General features: G+C 42.8%; 1 protein-coding gene across 4 annotated transcripts in view; it reads right to left on the bottom strand.

The window, feature by feature from the left end:
• Positions 1-26,778, bottom strand: part of dcaf6 (ddb1 and cul4 associated factor 6) — a 191,470-nt gene that overhangs the window by 4,350 nt on the left and 160,342 nt on the right. For all 4 annotated transcript variants that reach the window (XM_038802065.1, XM_038802067.1, XM_038802069.1 and 1 more), the window contains 4 exons: positions 22,225-22,363; positions 21,973-22,129; positions 7,103-7,191; positions 1,692-1,797 (listed from right to left, as the gene is read on the bottom strand). In XM_038802065.1, coding sequence (XP_038657993.1) covers positions 1,692-1,797; positions 7,103-7,191; positions 21,973-22,129; positions 22,225-22,363 — 491 coding nt within the window. The remainder of the gene's footprint in view (positions 1-1,691; positions 1,798-7,102; positions 7,192-21,972; positions 22,130-22,224; positions 22,364-26,778) is intronic.

Below are 26,778 nucleotides of genomic sequence, written 5' to 3'. Positions count from 1 at the left end.
AGGGGCACAAGGCAAGGATGTCCACTTTCCCCGCTATTTTTTGCTTACTGATCGAGCCTTTGGCTATTGCACTTAGGTTACCTACCAGGTGAAAAAGAGTATAGAAAGGGGTGGTAGGGAGCATTAGGTGTAATATTTCAAGGATGACTTATTGTTGTACATCACGACCCTCTCTCTAATGTGGGAATGATAATGGAGCAGCTAAGAAAGTTTGGTTCCTTTTCACCATATAGATTGAACGTGGGAAAGAGTGAGGTTTTTCCAGTGAACCCTCTGGGGAGATTGCCATCTCGATTGGCCAGGACTAGTTTTAGGTACTTGGGAATATGGGTGGCTCACGATTGGGCTTTGTTGCATAATTTGAACCTGGCTAATCTGGTGGAGGGGGTGAAGACGGATTTGAAAAGCTGGGATGGCTTCCTGTTATCATTGGCGTGAAGGGCACCTTTGTGTGGGCAGGTAAGTATCTCTGGACACAGAGGGCGTTTCTACAGAGAGACAGACAATCGGGGGTTGGCATTACCTAATTTGATGCATTATTACTGGGCAGCAAACATCGATAGTGCGGGGGTGGGTAGCGGACGTGGTGTCGGTTTGGCGGCGTATGATGGAGGCTTCATGTATAGGATTTAGTTTGAGGGCACTGGTGACTGCTCCTCTTCCGTGCTCGCCAGCCAAGTACTCTGCGAGCCCAGTGGCAACAGCTTTTCAGAATATGGAATGTGTTTAAATATTTACAGGTACGGAATTTTGTTCGGAAAGAATTCTAAGTTTCTTTGGTTGCTACCCCCCCTCTCTGATGGATGAGGTAGTATCTCAGGATGAGATAGGGAGGATATCAGATATTGATGGGCAGTTGATGGCGAGAGAGTGCGCTTTGCTGGAGGAAGTAAAGAGAAAATGGGAGAAAGAGTTGGCCTATGCTTTTGGTGGCTGGGGGGGGGGGGGGGGGGGAGAGATGTGGAGTGACATTTTACATAAGATTAATTCTACCTTCTCGTGTGCAAGACTGAGTTTGATTCAGTTTAAAGTGGTGCATAGGGCGCACGTAACTCGGGCACGGATGAGTGGATTCTTTCCGGGGTGGAGGACAGATGCAAGCATTGTTCAAAGGGGATGGGCGAACCACTCGCATATGCTTTGGTCCTGTCCGAAGTTGGTCAAGTTTTGGGCTTCCTTGTTTAAGACTATGTTGGAGATTTTGGGAGTTATAGTGGAGCCGTCCCCACGGGTGGTGATCTTTGGGGTATTAGACGAGCCGGGCTGCAGGCTGATGTCCTGGCCTTAGCCTCCGATAGCCCGGAAACAGTTTCTGCTTGGGTGGAGGGGACATTTGTGTTTCCAGCTAAACTTGCAATCCATGGAATATCTGTAACGTTATGGTTTCATTGGAAGTATAATTCAATGAAGGATTCTGCTGGAGTTGTGTTATAAAGTTTGGGGCACATGATAAGATGACCCCAGACTGCATTATTACTGTGATATGTGACTGTAATGTCTTCTGAGACATAGAATCGAGATATAATATAGGCAGAGGCTGCTGACACCAAAATCAACCTACTACAGAATTGATGCAATTTGTACGTAGACCAGATTTGGAGTTTGGGTTGCATTTTTGAACTGGGTTCTGGAGCTGTTCTAATTTCAAAAGTGTAGTACAAACAGGCTGTGAATATGGAACTTTTTCTTACCTGTTCTAATGTGATTGAGTGAAGCCAACATTCTTAGCATGAATGATGCTGGAACTGTGATGGTGTTCCTCGTCTCCTCCAACATCAATTCATTGCGACTTATCACCTGCAACACAGTAGAAATCAACTATTATTGTCTTTTTATGGTGCTGTTCTCTAAACCAGTGTTATTCAAACCTATTTTCCCATTTTTACCAACCATTTGACCTTCGTGACCCACGCCGGCCGACCTTCGCGACCCACACCGGCTGACCTGCCCGACCCTCCATTTTCTCTTACCTTGTAATGTTTAGGTGAAATGTAGTGAACCTCCAATTTCTAGAGGATGAAAACATTTTCAGTTTCTGCATTTTTTTTTCTGTAAAATTTTAATCGAACAAAATCTCCCCCAAATTTGTTAAAGGCTGTGACCGTATTAAAAAAAAATGCGGCCACATTGCGCATGCATGCCCGCTCATCGGTACACATGCGCAAAACTCTGCGGGCATGCATGCGCAGTGCAGTCGCATTGCTTTTACATGTTCATGGCCATTTTGAAAGCTGCTTGCAGCCGGCATTATTAAAAGGCAGCTGTTACTACAAACGTACGAAGGCTCCTCAATGTTATTACGATGCCGGCTGTGGAAGGGGAGGCGGAGATAGTGGTGGCATTAGATGCGGAGAAGGCCTTTGATAGGGTTGAGTGGGAGTATCTGTGGGAGGTGTTGGAGAGGTTTGGGTTTGGGGAGGGGTTTATCCGTTGGGCGAGGTTGCTCTATGAGGCCCCGATGGCGAGTGTAGCTACGGGGGACGAGACAGGGGTGTCCCCTGTTCCCCTTGCTCTTCGCGTTGGCAATCGCGTTGGCAATTGAGCCCCTGGCCATGGCGTTGAGGGAGTCAGGGAACTGGAGGGGCCTGGTGCGGGGTGGGGAGGAGCATCGAGTGTCACTTTATGCGGATGCCCTGTTGCTGTATGTGGCGGACCCGGTGGGGGGGATGCCGGAGGTGATGAGGGTTCTTAGTGAATGCGGGAGCTTCTCTGGGTATAAGCTGAACCTGGGCAAGAGCGAGTTGTTCGTGGTGCACCCGGGGGATCAGGAGGAGGGGATTGGTAGGCTCCCACTGAAGCAGGCAGGGAAAAGCTTCAGGTACCTAGGAGTCCAGGTGGCTGGGAGCTGGGGGGGCCTTGCACAAGCTCAACCTCACAAGGTTGGTGGAGCAGATGGAGGAGGAGTTCAAAAGGTGGGATATGTTACCGCTGTCACTGGCGGGGAGGGTGCAGTCCGTTAAGATGACGGTGCTCCCGAGGTTTTTGTTCCTGTTCCAGTGTCTCCCCATCCTTATCCCGAAGGCCTTTTTTAGGAGGGTCAACAGGAGTATTACGGGATTTGTGTGGGCGCATGGGACTCAGAGGGTGAGAAGAGTGTTCCTGCAACAGGGCAGGGATAGGGCATTGCCCAACCTCTGTGGGTACTATTGGGCTGCCAACGCAGCGATGGTGCGTAAGTGGGTAATGGACGAGGAAGGGGCAGCATGGAGGAGGATGGAGGTGGCGTCCTGTGTGGGCACGAGCCTGGAGGCGCTGATAACGGCGCCGTTGCCGCTCCCTCCAACGAGGTATACCACGAGCCCGGTGGTGGCGGCTACCCTCAAAATTTGGGGGCAATGGAGACGGCATAGGGGAGAAGTGGGGGGCTCGATGGAGGCCCCGATACGGGGGAACCATCGGTTTGTCCCAGGGAGCATTGATGGCGGATTTCTGGGCTGGCACAGGGTAGGGGTTAGGAGGTTGAGGGACCTGTTTGTGGAGGGGAGGTTCGCGAGCTTGGGGGAGTTAGAGGGGAAGTTTGTGCTCCCCCCGGGGAACATGTTTAGGTACATGCAGGAGAGGGCGTTTGCCAGGCGGCAGGTGGAGGGGTTCCCCTTGCTGCCCCCACGTGGGGTGCGGGACAGGGTGCTCTCGGGGGTGTGGGTTGGAGGAGGGAGGATTTCGGACACATACCGGGTAATGTAGGAGGTAGACGAGGCCTCAGTGGAGGAACTGAAGGGGAAATGGGAAGAGGAGCTGGGTGAGGGGATTGAGGAGGGGACGTGGGCGGATGCCCTGGAGAGAGTGAATTCCTCCTCTTCCTGTGCGAGGCTTAGCCTCATACAGTTCAAGGTGCTGCAAAGGGCCCACATGACTGGGACGAGGACGAGTAGGTTTTTTCGGGGGCGAAGACAGGTATGCTAGGTGCTCAGGGAACCCAGTGAACCACGCCCATATGCCATATGTTTTGGGCGTGCCCAGCGCTGGGGGAGTTTTCGAAGGGGGTAGCAAGGACGGTGTCGAGGGTGGTGGGATCCAGGGTCAAGCCAGGTTGGGGACTCGCAATTTTTGGGGTTGCAGTGGAGCCGGGAGTGCAGGAGGCGAAGGAGGCCGGTGTTCTGGCCTTTGCGTCCCTAGTAGCCCGGCGGAGGGGGGGGGGGGGGGGGGGGGGGGGGGGTTTGGTTCAGTGGGAGGGAGAACTGTGTACATGGGTTTGTGGGATGTGGGTGGGTGTTATCTCTTTCCCTTTTGTTGTTTGGGTGTTTTTTTTTGTTTTTCTTTTGTTTGCAGTTGCTTTTGAAGTTGGGTGAGTGTTGTTCTTGGGTTTTTACTGCGGTTGTTCTGTTAATACTGTTGTGATGTTTATATTTTGTAAAAATCTTAATAAAAATTGTTTTTTTAAAAAAAGGCAGCTGTTGCACGCGGATTTGCGCGATCGGGAGCACCGAGACAGATGGCTTCGCGACCCTCCCGACACCAGCCTGCGGGTCGCGTCTCCGACTTTGACAAGGCCTGCTCTAAACATTGGTCAGTGCACAACAAACTCCCAACAGAAAGCAGCTGGCAACCATAAATTCTTATACATCACAAGTGGAGCTTTTCTTAGAAGTTTACAATTTTAAAAATCACCAGTTTCATCTGAATCAAGTGAAAAAATTAATCTCTCAAATTAAATGGCAAGATTAAAGGCGGCAATAGTAGCAAAACTTCCAATTTTTTCTTTTTACAAGGTAAACCTGGAGTGATTTGCAAAACGTGCTGAAATTGCAATGAAGTCTCAATGATATCAAAGTTCAACGGGAAAAACGAATGTCTCTGGAGTGGGATTTCAAATCCATCACTCTTTAGTCTCGCTTTCCCATCCCATCCATTAAGCTGCTGTGGACAACTGACTGGACCTGTTAGCTATATACAAACTCTTTGGCATGCTACTTTCCAGCACTGTATGGCTGTGATTTCCAGTCAGAATTCTACTATCTGTGTCGATGGCTTCATCAGGTTCAATTTGGTGGGGCACAGTCGAGGAAACCTCTTGTCATAATACTGTTCACACACTGATAGATTTATCCATTTTGACCACACAGCTGGTAGCAGCAGCGGCTTGCTCCAGTTTGAATGCATAAAAGAGTGGAAAAAGAAAACTGATGTTGCAGATTGATGGTGGCATGTCACTGGACCAGTAGTCCAGAGACCCAGGATAGTGCTCTGGGGACAAGGATTCAAATCGCACCATGGCAGCTGGTGGAATTTGAATTCAAGTAATAAATCTGGAATATAAAGATATTCTCAGTAATGTTAGCCTAACTATCATCAATCGTCATAAAAATTGATCCGGGAAGGAATTCTGCCATTCTTACCTGGTCTGGCCTACACGTGACTCCAGACCCACAGCAATGTGGTTGACTCTTAAGTGGCCTCTGAAATGGCCTAGCAAATCACTCTGTGCAAGGGAAAATAGAGATGGGCAACATCCCATCCCATGATAGAAGAAAGGAAAAAAACGCAATGCGTGATGAAAAAATGTCAAAGGTTGATTTCAAGCCTGCAACAGAGGAGACTGATGCAAACCTAACTGGACCTACGTGCTGCTACAGCTTCCAATCTTTAATAAGGGGGAAACAATTGAATGGTATTCATTTGTCAAGACCTTACCATAGAAATGGCCCAGAATTTGGACCATGCAGCACCTATATTTTGTTTTGAGTACTCGGGCTAGCAAGGCCCCAATATGACAGAGGAATTATGTGCATATTTCCAACTGGATGTGCACTGACTGCCAGATTGGGTTAGGACAAACATAAAGACTTCATTACCCATGCTTAAAGTAGATCCCAGGCCCTTTATTTGCATATCAATGGGGCGAACTCCTGCTTGAGAGTTGTTCTTGAAGACTGACCTATCCTGAAGAACCCAGAACCAGCTATACTGAAAGAAACCAGTACTCAGCTAATGTAGAGCCCACAGGAGCAAGACTACTCTACCCGACTGCACATTTAAACAACCCCAACTGACCGTCATTCCTGACCCCCGCTATCCCTCAATCAATACGAATTGTAAAACTGCAGTCGGAAGCGTTTCTTCACTAAATTCAGCACAAACATGCAGAAACCTGGTAGAAACATAGCAAAGGAGATGAAGCGATAATAGTGGACCAAGAACTGAAGGCCTCCTTCCCTTTGCACCAGACCACCAAAGTAATCAGCCTTCTCCACTGATGAAGCAATCCGATTCCAAGACTTCTGAACTTGACCCCAGTGACACTGGCTTGATAATTACACAACTCTTTGACATCAGATTTTGAGGTCACATTGGCTCCATCGTATTGGGGCACAAGGCATAATTTCTGGGGAGCTTAGGGCCTCAGCATTCTGTTGCAGGGAATGCACCCCGAATGGAGCAATCACTCTGCTGCATTGCTCTATTATGCATTATTCTATCTCATTACTTGATGAAGAATCAGTGAAATTCATAACATCAATTTTTAAATGTCTTTGGTAGTAGGAATCCTTTGATCTACACTGAAATGATCAGGTGCTCATAAGCCAAATCTGCCATTAACAATAAATTAATATTCCTGTGAACCGATTCATCTAGATTTTTCTCTTTAGTAATGCATTTCATGTACAGTTGTCGCAATAATTAAACCCCAATTGCACGTCATTATTCTTCCTCTCTTTTGTGAAAATATAAGCAAGACAGAATGTGAAATATTAAATGAAATCAACATAGTGAGAGAGGAAGTTTTCTCTCTTTGAAAGTAGATAAATCCCAGTCCTGGATGAAACATAATCTAGGCTGTTAAAAGAAGCAACAAAAGAGGAAATGGTGGCAGCGGCGGCCATAATTTTCCAATCCTCTCTCGCTACGAATGTGATGCCAGAGGAATGCAGGGCAGTAAACATTGTAGTATTGCTTAAAGAGGAAGAAAGGGTAGATGGAGTAATTACAGGCTAGTCAGCCTAGCTTCGGTGGTGAGAATATCAATGGAAAATAATTATAAGGGACATAATAAATTTTCATTTGACGATAATGGTCTCATTTATTTATTAGTATATGTTTCTCAAGATAATAATGCATTATCAAATCAACTGAAGGACAAACATTAACAAAAAATATTGCATACCTCATCTGCAAGTTTTCTGTCAAAAGCTGGTATTCCTTCAAGTGGTGTCCAGATCTTGACATCATAATCTATACCAGAGGATGCCAATACTATGAAAAACAGAAGCAATAATTATGTGCCAATGCTAACTCAGGTCATTAACAATTTTATAAATATTGTTTATAACCAAAATATTGTTATGGGTGTAATATCCCGCACAGGACTTACAGGGTGTGAATGATTATCTTCCCTGTGGTACTCGCAGAGTATGAGCTCCCCCACTGAGGGGCAGGAGAAATTTATTAAGTATTATATAAAAGGTTGGCCAGTAAGGCACCGACCAAAAGTACACACAGTAGGGCTCTACTGGGATGTGTATACACCATAATTGTAAATAAATCAAAGTTCTTTATTTTACTCGGTGTGGACTCCCCGTGTCCTTATTAAAATGGGATAGAATGAAATCAGTTTTAGAAGTTCTTTCTTAGAATCACAAATTGTTACAACGTAGAAGGAGGCTGCTTGGCCCCATCATGTTTACACAAGAGTTTCTACAATCACCTCTCCATTTAACCACAACCATACAGGAACATTAAATGAGAAATCATTGCACACTTTTGTCATTCTGTTAATTGACTGAAGAACTTTGTCACATGGAAAGTGTTAATCCACCTATATATAGATCTTACACTCTAGATAGTTATTTTTCGGCATGGTGTTAATGACTGTACCACATTCAATTTTCTTAAATTGACGCAAAAAAGTACTAATTTTAAAATTATCTGGTAATAAAAGTGACAAAGATTTTCTTCATACATTAAAAAAATGCTTTTAACTTAAAAATATTGTGCATTGTTCTTTTTCCTTCGGCATATTTTTGTACTACCTATATTTTTTATATAAATATATTTTTCTTTAATCTCGTCAAGCTTTCTGGTATTCTTTCTGAAGTCCATATGCAGCAACACCTGGACAACAATCAAGCCTGGGCTGACAAGTGGCAAGTTACATTCACGCCACACACATACCAGGCAATGACCATTTCCAACAAAGGTCAATCCAACCATCCTCCCATGACATTCAATGGTATTACCATCACTGAATTCCCCCCACCCAATCAAAATCCTCAGGGGTTACCATGGACCAGAAACTGAACTAGACTAGCCATATAAATACTGTGGCACCAAGAGCAGGTCGTGGACTGGAATTCTGCAGGAGGTAACTCCCCTCCTGATGTCCCAAAACCAATTCACCGCCTACAAGGGACAAGTCAGGAGTGTGGTGGAATATTCTCTATTTCCCTGGATGAGCACACCTCTAACAAAGCTCGAAGCTCGACACCCATCCAGGTCAAAGCAGCTGGCTTGATTGGCATCCACTCAACCAGCTGCAACATTCACTCCCTCCACCGCCGATGCACAGTGGCAGGACTACATACCATCTACAAGATGCATTAAAGCAACTCATCAAGGCTCCTTCAACAGCATCTTCCAAACCTGTATCATCTGGAAGGACAATGGCATGGGAAAACCACCCCCTGCAAGTTCCCTTCCAACCCAGGCATTCCTGACATGGAATCATATCCGCGTTTCTTCGCTATCACTTTCGTCAAAATCCTGGAACTCCCTACCTAATGGCACTGTCGGTATCTATACTACATGGATTGAACAGTTTAAAATTGTGATTCACCACCACCATCTCAAGGGCAATTAGGGATGGAAATAAATGCTGGACTAACGCGCAATGCCCATATCTCATGAAAGAATAATAAAATAAATCTTAGTCAAGCAGGGCCATTCCTGTTGAACCAAAATGATCAGTTTTTTCAAATATACTTTTGGAGTCAAAGCCACCTTTGTGTGTCATTGGACACCAGAGAGATTCCCCATTATGGCATCCACCTCATTCATGTTATTCTGTTTAGATCAGGAAAGTACCTTTCGATCTATTACACAGAACTTTCCAAAGTCAAAAAAAAGCCTGGGGCGTTTAAGAAAAGGTTCTAATACTGTAATATTGTACTATCTCAACAAACCAATAGGAAAAATAAGCCCTTATTGACATCAGTTTACTTCTTTCTCTAGTCTCACCAACTACAGTACATGAGTTGTCTATGCTCAGAAACATGTAAAAGGCCCATAAATGACGAGAACAACCAATTCGTCAATATCAGGAAAATTCAGGGGTCAAATATTTGATCTAAAAACAAGGGCTCAGGTGATCAGTGGAATACAACACTCCTTGGTGTACTGTCTCTTCCATATTGAAATTAAATGTCACTTGACTGCAACAACTACTTTCATTTATGCAATACCTTTAATATTGAAACATATCCAAAGGTGCTTTAGACCATAAGACCATAAGACATAGGAGTGGAAGTAAGGCCATTCGGCCCATCGAGTCCACTCCGCCATTCAATCATGGCTGATGGGCATTTCAACTCCACCTACCAGCATTCTCCCCGTAGCCCTTAATTCCTCGCGACATCAAGAATTTATCTATCTCTGCCTTGAAGCCATTTAGCGTCCCGGCCTCCACTGCACTCCGCGGCAATGAATTCCACAGGCCCACCACTCTCTGGCTGAAGAAATGTCTCCGCATTTCTGTTCTGAATTTACCCCCTCTAATTCTAAGGCTGTGCCCACGGGTCCTCGTCTCCTCGCCTAACGGAAACAGTTTCTTTGTGTCCACCCTTTCTAAGCCATGTATTATCTTGTAAGTTTCTATTAGATCTCCCCTTAACCTTCTAAACTCCAATGAATACAATCCCAGGATCCTCAGCCGTTCATCATATGTTAGACCCGTCATTCCAGGGATCATCCGTGTGAATCTCCGCTGGACACGCTCCAGTGCCGGTATGTCCTTCCTGAGATGTGGGGCCCAAAACTGGACACAGTATTCCAAATGGGGCCTAACCAGAGCCTTATAAAGGCTCAGTAGCACATCGCTGCTTTTATATTCCAACCCTCTTGAGATAAATGACAACATTGCATTCGCTTTCTTAATCACAGATTCAACCTGCATGTTTACCTTTAGGGAATCCTCGACTAGCACTCCCAGATCCCTTTGTACTTTGGCATTATGAATTTTCTCACCGTTTAGAAAGTAGTCTATGCTTGGATTCTTTTTTCCAAAGTGCAAGACCTCACATTTTCTCACGTTGAATTGCATCAGCCATTTCCTGCACCACTCTCCCAAACTGTCTAGATCCTTCTGCAGCCTCCCCACTTCCTCAGCACTACCTGCCTGACCACCTAACTTCGTATCATCGGCAAACTTCGCTAGAATGCCCCCAGTCCCTTCATCCAGATCATTAATATATATGGTGAACAGCTGCGGCCCCAACACTGAACCCTGTGGGACACCGCTGGTCACCGGCTGCCATTCCGAAAAAGAACCTTTTATCCCAACTCTCTGCCTTCTGTCAGACAGCCAATCCTCAACCCATGCCAGTAGCTCACCTCGAACACCATGGGCCCTCACCTTACTCAGCAGCCTCCTGTGTGGCACCTTATCAAAGGCCTTTTGGAAATCCAGATAGACCACATCCACTGGGTTTCCCTGGTCTAACCTACTTGTCACCTCCTCAAAGAATTCTAACAGGTTCGTCAGGCACGACCTCCCCTTACTAAATCCATGTTGACTTGTTCTAATCCGACCCTGCTCTTCCAAGAATTTAGAAATCTCATCCTTAACGATCGATTCTAGAATTTTACCAACAACCGAGGTTAGGCTAATTGGCCTATAATTTTCCATCTTTTGTCTTGATCCTTTCTTGAACAAGGGGGTTACAACAGCGATCTTCCAATCGTCCGGGACTTTCCCTGACTCCAGTGATTTTTGAAAGATCTCAACCAACGCTTCCGCTATTTCTTCAGCCACCTCCCTCAGAACTCTAGGGTGTAGCCCATCGGGGCCAGGAGATTTGTCAATTTTAAGACCTTTTAGCTTTTTTAGCACCATCTCTTTTGTAATGGCAACCATACTCAACTCAGCCCCCTGACCCTCTATAATTTTTGGGATATTACCCACTGTGAAGACAGACGCAAAGTACTTATTAAGTTCTCCAGCCATTTCCTCGTCTCCCATCACTAGCCTTCCGGAATCAGTTTGAATTGGCCCAATGTCTACTTTGGCCTGTCGTTTGTTTCTTATGTATTGAAAGAAACATCCCTTTGCAAGGGATACACTTATGAATGGAAATCCAGAAATTTTCCAATAGCTAAATATTTGTTAATTAATTAAACAAATCTAGAAAACTAAAAAAAGCTCAAAACAATTCAGTTACAGACAGCTAGCCTTAGGTACAGGTCTATGAGATGTTAAATAAAACTTGGATCCAAATGTCTGCAAATAACACTGAACATATCTGACTCGCGTATATTTTCATAAATAAATAAATAGCAATAATGTACCATTTAGACCTGATAATAACCACTAATAATGGTAATAGTATATTTATGTAAAGAGCCATTAGTCAATAAATTATAACAAGAAACAAAGTTTTAATGATTTTTTTTCCATGTTTCACCTTTAATGCCAGAACAGGCTACCTCTAAAACTAATTTATACCAGCTAAAGTTTATTAACACCATATTCTCATTAAATTGATAAAAAATTCTCTGTGCAATTGTTTTATGAAACATAATAAAGTAACAAACAACAGCACAATTACATTTCCAGTCTCTCATACTCTCCAAACTGTTCAGGTCCCTTTAGTCCCATACCCTCTATTGCAATTCCAATACTCCTCCCTTTCCTCATTAGTCTCGCTTTTGACTGCTATTTTAATGAGCAAAAACTCATTCAAGTATGTAAGGTACAAGGTGCAGATAAATTGCCCATGAGTTCTGATATTCTTTAGGACCTAGAAAATTTTGAGTGCTCACGAGCCATCAATTTCTGCTGCTCAAAGTGGTAGCTCTAATTACTATCCACTGTGTTAACAACAACACCTTGTAATTATACAGCATCTTTTAACAGAAGAGAACTTTGCAATGTGCTGCTTCACAGTAACATTATAAATCAAAATTTGACGCCCAACCACATGAGGTTTTAATAGGGTAGATGACAAAAAGCTTGGTCAAAGAGATAGGTTTTAAGAAGCAGTGAGCAGTTTTGGCAGATTAAAGCAGGACCCAATAGTCAGTGCTTTATGTAGTCCAGTACTTTGCGTCCACCGCAAATTACCGAACCTTCATTAAGTGTATTACAGTAATCCAGATAGTGAGAAAGGGGGAAGATCCTGATGGTCATCTTAATGAACGCATCAACATAATTTCAAATGGTGTTTCATAGTCACAGACCATGGGATAATGCAAAAGATGAAACCAAAACCCATTCTACAAACTTGCCAGAACATCCAGAAATCACTTCGAGGATAAGGAGATACCACAGGCATGGATATATTAGCAACCTGACCAAATTGAAGAAATTGCAAGTTAACCTGCTGGTAACCAAAAGCACATCTACTTGTATTCAGCTAATTAGTAATACATGGTGTAATGTTACCAAAGTGCAAAAAAATCTGTATTGGAAGTTCTTTTCCTGGACATTTAAGTCTGCTTAAAATTACATTCGATTTCCCTCTCGGTCATGCACACTTAAAAAAAACCATAGGATCAGAGGGCTTAGGAGCAGGAGTAGACCATTCAGCCTTTCGAACCTGCTTCACCATTTAATAAGATCATGGTCAGGTTATGGTCTCAACTCCACTTTCCTGTCTGCCCCCATAACCTTTACTCCTTTGTCAATGAAAAATCTATCTAATTCAGCCTTGAATAAATTCAAGCATCCACTGCTTTCTGGAGAAGAGAATTCCACAGACCAACAACCTGCAGAGAAAATAATTTTCATCTCCATCTTAAAAGGGACACCACTTGTTCTTAAACTGTGTCCCATCGTTCTAGTCTCCCCCACAAGAAGATACATTCTCCCAATATCAACCCTATCCAGTCCCCTCAGGATCTTATATGTTTCAATAAGATCACCTCATTCCTCTAAACTTCAATGAGTAGAGGCCTAACCTTTCTTCATAAGATAAGCCCTACATCTCAAGAAGAAACTGCTTCTATTGTAACTTTTGATTCACTACTTTCATGTAATATTTATTCTGGAGAAATCAAAACTTCTCCATTACATTTTGATGAATCTCTCAGATAACCTTTTATTGCTTGGATCACAATTTAATCCTTTTTCAAATAAGGAGACCAAACCCTTGATACAGAGTTCAACTGAAAAAAGCTTTTTAAGTTTGTCCTCCATCTAGATTTGAAATAATTTACAGAACACTGTGCAGAGACTGTGAAAATCTGCACTGTAGAGATTGGGCCGAACTAAATTCATTCCGAGAAGCAATGCACACTGAAAAAGAACTTGAGTTGTCAGATTGCTTCATTAAAAATGAAAAGGAAAAGTTTTGACAGTTGTTCCACAATAAATATTACATAGAAATAGTGAGTCAAAAATTGGGAAGTGTGCACATATTTTATAAAAATATAACATATTTATTCCTATATTACATCTTTAACATCCGCAAGCACTTCACGGGAGCATCATCAAACAAAATACGACACTCAGTCACACAAGGAGATATTAGGGGAGATGAATAAAAGTTTGGTCAAAGGTTTTAAGAAAGGTCTTCAAGGAGGAAAGCAAGGTAGAGAGTTAGAGAGGGAATTCCTGAGTCAGCAACTGACACCATAGCCACTTATGGTCGAACAATTAAAGTAGGGGATGCTCAAGAGTCCAGAATTAGATGAGTGCAGGTATCTTGGACAGTTGTGAAGCTGAAGGAGATTATAGAGATAGGGAGAATTTCAAAACATGGATGACCGAGAGCCAATGTAGATCGGCAAGCAGCGGGGCATCAGGGAAATGGAATTTGGTGCGAGTTAAGACTCTGGCTGCAGAATTTTGATTGCAAGTTTATGGAGCCCAGACAAGGGGTGGATCGGAATAGTTAAGTCTAGAGGTAACAAAGGCATTGAGAGTTTCAGTAGCAGATGAGCTGAATCAGGGGTGAGCTTGTGCAATGTTGCAGAGGTGGAAATAGGTAGTTTTGGTGATGGACAACTGTGTGATCATAAGCTCATCTTGAAGTCAAATGTGATAGCAAGATTGCGAATAGGTTGGCCTAATCTCAGACTGTTTCCAGGGAGAGGCATGGAGTTGATAGCTAGAACGGAGTTTGAAGGGCCAAATACAATGGCTTCAGTTTTCTCAATATTTAATTGGGAAAAAATTGTACTCGTTCACTACTGGACGTCAGATAAGCCATCTGATAATTTAGTAATAGTGAAGAAGTAGAGGAAGGTGGTGGTGAGGTGCTATATGTAGTCAGTGTACAAGTGAAAACTAATGCTGTTTTTAGATGATGGTGCCAAAGGACATGGTAGAGCTGGGTGTCGTTGCATACATATGGTACCATCCATCTCAATCTCTCCAGAGATCCCCAGCATCACACATGCCAGTCTTTAGCCCATTCAATTCACTCCACGTGATATACATTAAAAACATACATAGAAAATAGAAGCAGGAGTAGGCCTTTCGGCCCTTCGAGCCTGCTTCACCATTCATTATCGTCATGGCTGATCATCAAAATCAATATTCTGCTCCTGCTTTCCCCCCTATATCCCTTTAGCCAAGAGCTATATCTAATTCCTTCTTGAAATCACACAATATTTTGGCCTCAACTACCTTCTGTGGTAGTGAATTCCACAGAATTACCACTCTCTGGGTGAAGAATTTTCTCCTCACCTCAGTCCCAAAAGATTTATCCTTTATCCTCAAATGATAATCCCTAATTCTGGGCTCCCCCACCATTGGGAAAACTCTTTCTGAATCTGCCCTGTCTAATCCTGTTAGAATTTTATAAGTTTCTATGAGATCCCCTCTCACTCTTCTAAACTCCAACAAATATAATTCTAACAACAGTGTCAGTTACAAGGGGTCACGATTTAAAGGTGAGAGGAGGAAAGTTTAAGGGAGATGTGCGTGGAAAGTTTTTAACGCAGAGGGTGGTGGGTGCCTGGAACGCTTTACCAGCGGAGGTTGTAGAGGCGGGCACGATAGCATCATTTAAGAGGCATCTAGACAGGTATATGAACGGGCGGGAACAGAGGGAAGTAGAGCTTGGAAAATAGGAGACAGGTCTAGATAAAGGATCTGGATCGGCGCAGGCTGGGAGGGCCGAAGGGCCTGTTCCTGTGCTGTAATTTTCTTTGTTCTTTGTTCTTCTTTGTAACCAATTTAGTCTCTCCTCGTATGACAGGAGCAGGAGGTAATTCTCATGGACACAGAAATCCATGGATTCCTTGCAGTTATTGTTGGAGGTGAGGGTAAAGAGGGCAGGGGAAAGAGGTTTAAGAGGGGTTGCTGGAAGGAAAGGAAGCCAGAAATTATCATTGCAATCCAGGACGATCGTGGAATAGTGAGCATTTTTAGCAGAAGTAAGCAGGACATGATAATGTTTTAAGTGATCTGATCATGGATGGTTAAACCAATTATCTGGCGTACATTTCCACGTCTGCAATTTTAACTTTAGGGAGCAGAGATGGCCAGGGTGAGAGGAAGCCATGGTTTTACTGGGGACTAAGGAATCAAAGATGGAGGTGAGGGTGTTGTTTAACAAAACATTCAATGCAGAAATGTTGTGGAAAGTGGAGGGTCAAAGGCCAAACAACTGGGATTTTGAAATTGCAGTTGTAAATGAATTATGGGGGGGGGGGGGGGGGGCAGCACTGTGGTTAGCAGTGCTGCCTCACGGCGGCGAGGACATGGATTCAATCCAGGCGCGGGTCATTGTCCCTGTAGAGTTTGCACATTCTCCTCTTGTTTGCGTGGGTCTCACCCCCACAACCCAAAGATGTGAAGGGTAGGTGGATTGGCCACACTAAATTTCCTCTTAATTGGAACAAAAAAAGGTAAATGGCTTATGAGATACTTTTTCCAGGGACATAGACAGAAGGAGGCAGGATTGTGGCATGGAAGGGGTAATCGATTGGTGGGTGATGCAAGGAAGTGATCAGGGATGGTCTTATCGGTAATCGATACAATGGGATTAATAAGACAATGTGAGATAGCAAGGTCAATGGGGGAGTGGGGGGTGCATGAATATGGGTTTGGGGAGTTTACATGGAGGAAAAGATAAAAGAAGGATCAGAGGGTGGTGAATTCATAGGAGAAGGTACACAATTAATTGCGATGGAGGTTGAAATCACCAAGGCTGGGAAATAGTTTGTTGCAGAGGCTGATGGAGGAAAGCAGTGAAGATATTGGTGATATTCATTATACTTAAGAGGGCAATAGAGAATGATGATTTTGAAAGAGATGCAAGATGGGCAGAACAAGGTGAGATGCGGTAAAGAAGAGAAAGTGACAGTGGAGCAGGGGAGTCAACAAAAGGTAAGATTTGGTGATGAAAGCGATCCTGCATTACACCAGTCTTGGCAAGACAAGTAGTGGAAGGTGTTTGCAAGACTGCTTCATTAAGGGAAAAGGTGTAATTACCTTTAAGCCATTACTTTTCTGTTAAGGCAATGATGTCAATGCAATCATCCACAATAAGTTAATGGATGGCAAGGGCCTTGTTCGCAAGTGAACAGAACTTTGGAGGCAAACGTTTAGAGGGGTAGTGAGGGCTAATCTGCTGGCAGAATCCACAGGGTCAGCAGTGCGAGGGGCAAGTTGAACAGGAGGTAAATAGGCAAGATTAGACCACAGCTGGTGCACTAAGTGGGAAGGTCGCTGAGAAAGTGAGGGGGATGGGGTTGCTGCTCATAATGAGCCAGTGCCTAGATGAGCAGGTTAGAAGATGCCAAGAGAGGCACAGAGGGAAACTATAGTTTTATATCAGAGTCAAACTTTGGATGGCAGCATGAGAACAGAAACATTGAGTAGTAATGAACGGTTATTGTAAGGAATTGGGAGGGCACAGTACCAGAACATGGCAAAGTGAAGGAGGCATGACAATAGAAGCAAGGTCTAGGAGGGGTACAGAGATAAGTTATAAAGAGCATAGAAAGAGCAAAAATTGAAGTAGATTGAGGGGTGCAGGTAAGAGTTTCTGCCAAATCTCATACACAAATGTACGCCAAGTTCAAGTTACCCAAGTTACACATAAACACACTATACCCATTTTATTTGCCCATTATATTTCATGGATGAAACATCGCTGATGGTGATTACGGCTATTAGAATTAGAACAGTCTATAATGATGGTTTCCACCCCAAGACCTTGCTTTGGAACAAAAATTGCAATCCTCACATTTAGTCATTGTCATTCTGTAAAAGTATACACCACACACTGAGCAAAGTGCCTTATTCAGCTAGTAAAAATCAGAGGACTTGTTTGGGGAAATGGACAGGAATAGCCCTTGTCCGAGAAAGGATCCTCATGTTAGGCTGCCCTAAGACTTTGAATAACTGTACAGATATGGAAAGAGTGGACGACACAACTGGTCTGAAAATTATAGAAATTACTCCATTCAGATATGGGATAGGATTATGCTGATGCTGAGCAAATTTTGAGCTTTCTCTGCTTGCCTATTTGGGGCAAGGAAATTATTATCTTAATTCCAGGGCGACTTTGTACAGAATTCAGGACCAAGTGCCTCCCTACTTGTTGAGGCACCAGATCACTGTGGTGTTGTGTATCCACAGGAAGACTTACCTGCATATTGTAGATGGAAGTGCTGTGTTTCAACGAGACTGCTCCAAGTTCCAACCTGTTGTTGTGCCAGGTGGACTGAAATGATGTTCAGGTTCCCTGTACCCAGGTGGAAATCCTATCCAGAGAGGGAAGCATCAGTGATCAGGATGACAGGTAGGCAGGGTATGCAAATGCTACCCGCCAGAATATTGCCTTTGATTATCACCATTATGTTTCTGTTGGTGCAGAGCTAGAGGAACTACAGTCCCCCAATGAGTTGCTGCTAAATGTATCAGAGGGATATATCGGTTTTGTCTTGCTGCATCTGCTATTCCATAATACATGTTTAATACTCAGCCAATTAGTTTGGGCTGATACTTTGAACAGAATTTCTCTTATGTGGCACTCCAATTATACCATAAACATTAAACATTCCCTATTCATATATCTGTGGAGCAGAACTTCATGACCGAGATAACTTCATAATTGACTCTATACAAATTTTCATTCATCAACTACCCAATAATTTGTATTTAAGCCCATCAACAGAGAACAATTGAAAAACACCAGAGAGGATTCTGATACCTTTAGTTATATCTATTATTACCAGAATATATTTTTCACTCCTCCCACCCATTATTGATGCAAGTGTATTTGGGCCATCAATATACCACTGAACGTCTGATAAAGGACTGCATATTTAGCGCAACTGGCATCGCTCCTCAGCTGCTGACTTAGGTCTTGTCCTTCATACCATATGTAAAAATTCTACTGCACTCAAGTATTTGATGTGTGACAAAAACATTTCCCCCCACCCTGATCTGGCGCCAGGTTGCTTGAAAAAAAGGTGATTTCTGATAAGAAATACAGATGTCATAACTATCTGTATCCAAAATAGAAAAGATTTGAACATTGCAGGCAAAATATTTGGGCCACATCACAGATAATAAACAAAAACAGAAAATATGGACAATTTCAGCAGGTCTGACAGCATCTGTGGAGAGAAAAGGGAGCTAACATTGAGTCTGGGTGACCCTTTGTCAAAGCTGGAGAGAACTGGAAATAGGGTCAGATTTATACTGTAGTTGGGGGGGGGGGGGGGGGGGGGGGGAAGGGAATGGAGCGGTGGGGTGAATAGGGGGCCAGCGATAGGTGGAGACTGACAAAGATGTTGAGGACAAAAGATAAAAGGAATGTAAATAGCGCTGATTAAGGCTAAGAAAGGTGCTGATAGTGGCACATAATGAGATTTAAATGTGTGAATGGCAGAACAAAGGCCAACATCACATCTCTCTTTCCAAGTGCGATCACCCACTCCCACTGTCTTTTGTTGAAATAAACCTAGATATTGCTCTACTTTTTCAAAAAGATTTTAGAAACTTTTTGAAAAGCCAAAAGGATGGTGAGGAGGAAGATAGGTAAGGAAGAGAAGGCGGAGGAGAAAAAAAACTTGTATTTATAGAGCAGCTTTCACAACCTTAAAATCTCAAAGCACTTTATTGTAAGTGAAATACTTTTTGAAGTGTAGACACTGTTGCAAAGTAAGAAATGCAGCAACCAATTTGCACATAACAATGTCCAACAAACAACAATGCGACAATGACCAGATAATTTGTTTTTAGTTATGTTTATTGAGGGATAAATGTTCATCAGGGCACCAGAGATAACAGCCCACTCTTCTTTGAAATAATTCTGTGGGATCTTTTACATCCACACAAGTTGGCAGACAGGGGCTTCGGTTTGATGCTTCATCTGAAAGTCATCTCCCACCAGTGTATGCACTGAAGTACCAGCCTAGGTTACATGGTGTTTTTTTGGTGTTGGGGTGAATTCACAACCTCTGATGCAGTATGCTACCAACTGTGCCAAAACTGACATAAGATGTGTGAAGTAGTGGGTGAGGAAAAAGATGAACAGAAGGTAAAGAGGAGAGGGAAGATTATGTAGCGGGAGGTGATATTGAGAAGGAGGAACAACAATTTGCAATATGTCTTCAATGTGAAAAAAAGTCCTAAAGTTCTTCACAGCTTGGGATAAGGAGGTCAGATAGCAAGTCAGAAGAGTTAGAAGGTGATAACAGGTGTTGAATATGGGTTTTGAGAAGGGCTATTAAAACAATGAAGTAGAGAGGAGGGAGGTTCAAAGGAGGGAATTTCAGAGGGCAGGACCCATCAGTGGTAAACTTTGTCACCAATACTGGAGAAAGTGGAGAAAGGCACAAGAGTGTTTTGGGAGATTTTGGAATGAAGTCATTGATTGATACGAGGATGAAGACTTTATAGTTAATGCACTAGAAGGATGGGAATTGATGTAGATCAATGAGAATGAGGTTATAGAACATAGAACAGTACAGCACAGAACAGGCCCTTCGGCCCTCAATGTTGTGCCGAGCCATGATCACCCTACTCAAACGGATCCACCCTATACCCGTAACCCAACAACCTCCCCCTTAACCCTACTTTTATTAGGACACTACGGGCAATTTAGCATGGCCAATCCACCTAACCCGCACATCTTTGGACTGTGGGAGGAAACCGGAGCACCCGGAGGAAACCCATGCACACAGGGGGAGGACGTGCAGACTCCAGACAGACAGTGACCCAGCCGGGAATCGAACCTGGGACCCTGGAGCTGTGAAGCATTTATGGTAACCACCATGCTACCCTGATGGGCTCGCACCACTTAATATGGGAAAGATACACGTAGCAGAGTTTGGAACAACTTGGAGTTCATGGACAGTGGAAGATGGAGGTTAACCAAGACTTTTGAGAGAATTGAATCTGGAGAGATGACATATGAGAATTTCTCAGTGGCAAAAGGGTTTACTGAGCAAAGGTAGACAATAGTGTAAAGATGTGTAAATAACTTTGTGATTGAAAAGATAGGAATTCTTAAATTCAGCTCAGAGTTGAACAGGATATAATAACCAGACATGGACAGATAGATTTGGTGAAAAAATAAGGGAAGATCAAAGACGATGGCTCTGTATTTTCTTAATGTTGAACTGGACTAAGTTATTGCTCAATCAGGACTGGATGTTCAGATGGGTCCTTTGACAACTAAGCCGCTGTCATGGGGTTGAAGAGGTGGGAAAGTTGGGGGAGATATAGAGCTTGATGTCATCAGTGTACATACGGAATCTGATTCCAAGTTCAATGCATATATAACTTTTAATATCAAGACCACTGTTGAATTAAATTTGAGAACAATGAAGGAAATCCTCTCAAACAACAATAGGCAGAAATGGCTATATTAAGATAAACGTTTAGCTTTATTAAGGCCTTAAACTCTTTGGAGATAGATGCTAAATTTAAGGACCTTTGTAATCTGGATCAGGGCCCAATCAGTTATGTTCTTTTCAACTATTAGCTCATAAGGAATGTTGCTTACAATTTCCATTCTTGCTATTGAAAGTTGCATATAATTATAGCTTAGAAAGAGAGGTTTTAAGAAATAAATCACAAGGTAGGAAGAAAGATGCTTTTTTTTTAAGGAATGCTGTGACACACTTTCTTCATTATATTTTTGCTTTTCAAAATTTTCGCTTGTCCGTTTTCTCCCAGAGGCAGGAACATATAATACAGTACAGTTCTACAAGAGGAAACTCATCCAGCAACTTGCTCAAGTGACCTGGACAGTAAATGTCATCTGCGTATTCAACCAATGGCACCACATTCCATCTCTGTCCTCACTCAGAGCTTACTCGGTAGTGACCAGAATTGCAAACTTTAGCTATTCTTTTCTCTCCCTCACCTGGGAACGCGGAGGCCAAACAGGATTCTCTGTAAAATTTCCCTTATCACCAATGCTACAAAGTAAATTTAGTTAAATCTGGCCCTGAGCCAGATGTCAAAGGAAGACCCCTGGAGAAGGGAGTCTTACCCCATCTCTTCAAAAACAGGCCAGGGTTGAATTCCACCATCCCCCCTCCCTCATCAGCCAATTTATACTACACAGTAAATGCCAAGCGGAAACTAAATTGCAATGATTCCAAATGCTTAATTTGAACATTGTGCTGATAATGGTGTTGCCCCAGTTGAAACTGGCTGAGTGGAAACCAGAGAATGGGTCTGGTCATTGTAGTTTATTTAGTGCTATACCATGTAGTGCATTTGCCTTCTAACAATGGTCCCCTCATATTTCCTCTTAGTACTTCAGCAGAATTGTCAGATTTCATTATTAGTACTCCATAATGCAGGGAAAAATATTCCTTCTTTTTGCAGATGAGATGACTACTTACTTGGATCAAAAGGATGAGGCTGTAGACAGTTCACCACATGGTTGTCAGCTTCCAATAGCATCAGTAACTCAGCTGTCTGCCGATCCCAGATGAATATGTGGCCACAGTCTGAGCCACTAATTACATAATAACTACCCCAGAAGTTGGCTTCTTTGATCTGAACCCAAAGACAGTCAATTATCATTGTGTATTCCAACAGCAAAAATGCCTTTTTATATTTTTTAGAAATACAGTTTTACAAGATTTGTTTACCATTGTTCTCGAGTTACGGTGGCCTTTGTATACCATTTTAAATGTAGGTTTTCTTATGTTTTGAGTCTCTAGCTCCTCCATTTCCTTCTTTTCTTTTCTCCTTCTGAATAACTCCTGAATACGGGCAGCTGCAGTACGTCTAAATGTCACGTGTTGTAATTCAGTACAAAGTTTAAAATAAAGGAGAGAAAAATGTTAATTAGTTGTTTCTTTAAAAAAGAATCTCAAAGAAAATGACCTTCCTTGGCCTGTCTAAGGTGTTACAAAAATCCGTCAATTTCAAAAATAATTAAGCACTGCAGCAACAACTTGTATTTAAGCTGTGCCTTTCGTAATGGAGATAGACAGGAAAAGGGACACTGAGGAGATCTCCATGGAGTTCTCGTTATCCTTTATAGCAATGTAGTCTTTGCTCATTAACATTAGATCAGTATGGGCAAACCTTCTCTGTATGTGAGGGGTACAAGGTCCACATTCTGCTACATTTACACTGCAGTGCTGCTCAAACTTAAAGAACTGATGAGTAGATTGGGATGCCATCTATTCAATGGTATAATGTCAAGCCACAAACTTGGGAGCTCCAGGTTTTTGGAATGATTTCCATCGGGGGTAACGCTTAGTTCTACCTTTCAAATAAGTTCACTCAATATCTCGTCTGAAATAAAGTTACTTTAAGAGATAGGAGTTAAATAAATCTGTCATTTTAAATAACATAACTGCAATGCCAGTATTCCTAAATTTGAAAACAAAATTAACAAGAATATACATCACACTTCAAATGGAGTCCATTTGTTAGCCATTCTGAGTTTAGTTCTTCATTACAATGAGTATGTTAACTATTACTTCACATAAAAATATTGAAAATTTCTACGTTTGAAAATAGTACCTCTTCAGACTGGCATTTATACAGTGCTTCAAAATATCCCAACCCACTTCCTAGCTAAATAAATAACTTTGAATAGGGTAACACTGTTACACTGAAAGTCAGGTTATTCATAACTAATGTTCCACAAACAACCATAAGATAAAGACTAAATTATCTATTTTAGTGGTGTTGGTTCAGTAACAAATATTGTTCAAGATGCCAGGAGGACTTCCTCGAACAGTACCATCGTAAGTTTTACACTGACCTATTTAACATCCCACCTGAAAGATGGTACCTCAGACAGCACTGCACTCCCTGAATACTGCATTTCCCAAGTGCTGCATTGAAGTATCAACCTAAGTTATGTGCTCAAATCTCTGGAGTTGGACTTGGACCCAAAACCTTTTGACCCAGAAGAATACTACCATTTAATAAAAACTGACACTTGCCAAAGTGAAACTAAAGGCACAAGCAATCTCAGCTCTCATGACTGGAAGCACAATTTAGCCAACTTGATTTCTGCATTTCTTGTCATGATTATTTCTTATATATTGACGGGTGACTTTAAATTTGTGTTGTTAAGGCCAGATTTGTTTTGGATACAGTGATGACGTAGCAGTATTATCACTGGACTTGTGAAAGATAATTCCAGAGATTCAGGTGATGCTTTGGGGACCAGGGGTCAAATCCCACCATGACAGGTGGTGAAATTTGAAGTCAATAAAAAAAGTCTGGAATTAAAAAATCGAATGATGAAACCAGGGGCTGATTTAGCACAGTGGTCTAAATAGCTGGTTTACAATGCAGAACAATGCCAGCAGCGCAGGTTCAATTCCTATACTGGCCTCCCCGAACAGGCGCCGGAATGTGGCAACTGGGGGATTTTCACAGTAACTTCATTGAAGCCTTCTTGTGACAATAAACGGTTATTACATTATATTATGAAACCACAAGACCAGAAGTAAGCCACTTAGCCCAGGGAAGGAAATCTAGTCCTTACCTGGTCTGGCCTACACATGACTCCAGACCTAGAGCAATGTGGTTGACCCTTAAATGCCCATTGAAATGGCCTTGCAAGCCACTCCATTCAAGGTTAATTAGGGATAGGCAATAAATGTTTTAAGGTACTACAGATATATACAATACATACTTCTTTCTCAGTACCAAAAGCAAGTCATTTAATACAACTTTGATTGGATTTAAAATTTGAAGAAATTGGTGAAAAAGTTAAATTTCAAATGTCATTGTTATTTGAAAAAGGAGAATGCAACACATTGCGAGTTAATCATCTGAGACACTATGTGCACTTTTGCACCACATAAATTTAACAAATAATCTCCAAATTTATCCAATATGTGTTTAGCTATTTATTTCTGGAACTGCTTACCCTTCGGGCAGCAGATACCCTTTGCCTTGATCTTAAATTGTTCTATCGGTTGCTTATTTTTTTTAAAGTTTCTGGGATTTGAACATGGTACAACCTTTGAGGCAACCATATCAGATGAGAGCTAGGACATTTTTCTGCATGAGTGAAAACAGCATTAAAAAAACATTAATATTGGGCGGCAGTGGCGCAATGGTTAGAACTACTTCCTCACAGTGCTGAGTTCCCAGGTTCGGTCCTGGCCCTGAGTCAGTGTTTGTGTGGAGTTTGCACATCCTCCCATGCCTGCTGATTATGCTGCCCGCTTTTCCCAGGGAGCGGGAGGTGTAGATGGAGTCAATGGATGGGAGACAGGTTCGTGTGATGGACTGGGCTGTGTTCACGACTGTCTGAAGTTTCTTGCGGTTCTGGGCCGAGCAGTTGCCATTCCAGGCTGTGATGCAGCCAAATAGGGTGCTTTCTATGATGGGGGAGGCGGTGGAAATTCAGTTAAGGGGAAAGTGAGGAAGTTAGAAAGGGCAAGGTAATGGTGCAGGGTAGAGATAGAGATATAGGCAAGAATAACTAGAGTGTGACAGGAAGGGAGACCGTGTATAAACATAAGAGTGGGCCAGCAAATAGGGTTAGAATAGGGAAAAACAATAAAAAGACAGAACTCCAGGCTCTTTATCTGTGTGCACACAGCACAAACTCGACAAATTGATGGTTTAAATAGAAATAAATGCCGATTATATGAAAGTCATCACAAAGATGCGGTTGCAAAGGTCACAGTGGGTGGCAACGGAATATTCAGATATTTGACATCTCTAAGAGATACAAAGAAAATTAAAGGAGATGTTGCAGCTCTGTTAATAAAGGGGTTTTGCGGTCCTGCGAACTGATCTTGATTCACAAGATCAAGATGTAGAATTAGTTAGAGTGGTGGTTAAGGGAATAAGTCACCAGTGGCGATCTATATAGCACCCTCCCCCCAACAGTAGCTACACTCTAGGCCATATAAACAAAAAAAATAACAATGCCTTTGAAGAAAGGTACTGGAAAATTTTAATATTCATATAGATTGGAAAAAATCAAATTGGTAAAGGTAGCCTTGGGATGAGTGTCTTCAGGACAGTTTCTTAGAACAATATCTTGTGGATCGAACCAGGAAACAGGCTATTTTGGACATAGTAATAATAATTTAATAACAATAATATTTATTAGTGTCACAAGTAAGCTTACATTATCACTGCAATGAAGTTACTGTGAGAATCCCCCAGTCTACGGCACCTGTTTGGATTCACTGAGGGAGAATTCAGAATGTTCAATTCACCACATAAGCACGTCTTTCAGGACTTGTGGGACGAAAGTGGAGCACCCGGAGGAAACCCACGCAGACACAGGGGGAACATGCAGACTCCACACAGACAGTGACCCAAGCCGGGAATCAAACCTGGGTCCCTGGCGCTGTGAAGCAACAGTGCTAACCACTGTTCTACCGTGTAATGAGACAGGATTAATTAATGATCTCATAGTCAAGGATCCTCCAGGAATGACTGATCAGTATCATCATTTTCACTGCGTTCATCCAGTGGAGGATGTAGCCCTCCTCATGCCTTATGTTTAATCTGTATTCCCTACTGTTCATCTTCTCAGTCTCCCTTCTCTTTCTTGTTATTGGTGCCACTTCATTAACCTTTTTATACACCTGTTAGAATTTTGTGGAGCAACATGCCCGGCCCATCATCATTTAACTTCTTTTATCTTCTGAATTATGTCCTGAACTCCAGTTTTCTGGCATATTTCGTTGCAACTAATTTTATCCCGAATGGATATGTATAAATCGAACTTTCCATTGTTTCTGTGCATTGTTCTATGCACAGCTTTTGTTCTATATATTTTGTAGTTGACCATGGTTCCACCCCATATATCATGGTCAGGAGCCCACACCAATCAGAGATCCTCCTCCCTAATGGCAGTATTTTCTTATCTCTCAGAATATCTCTGTATCTCCCAAAGCTTCTCCATCCTGTCCTACGTACAGTAAACACTGTTTTCATATAATTAGCAGGCCCGACCCAGTATTCTCCGGAGCCTTTACGATTCTCTTCCTCCGATGGGCCGGGTTCCTGATAACGCAGTTCACTTGAGCTATCAAAAAATTGTGAAACTGGCATGGTGGCTGATGAAGGAGAGAGGAGGTAGGACACAGAGGAGCAGGAGCGGTCTGCCAGGCCGGACACTGGCCGGGCTGGCTGAGGTCGGGTGGGGCACAGGCCCAGTGGCCTGCGTGACCCCCCGCAGGACTGGGGCAGTGCCCAGGCAT

This window comes from Scyliorhinus canicula, chromosome 7, assembly GCF_902713615.1.
Source record: "Scyliorhinus canicula chromosome 7, sScyCan1.1, whole genome shotgun sequence".
NCBI classification, from domain to species: Eukaryota; Metazoa; Chordata; class Chondrichthyes; order Carcharhiniformes; family Scyliorhinidae; genus Scyliorhinus; species Scyliorhinus canicula.
This window is presented reverse-complemented; position numbering and strand designations above follow the sequence as displayed.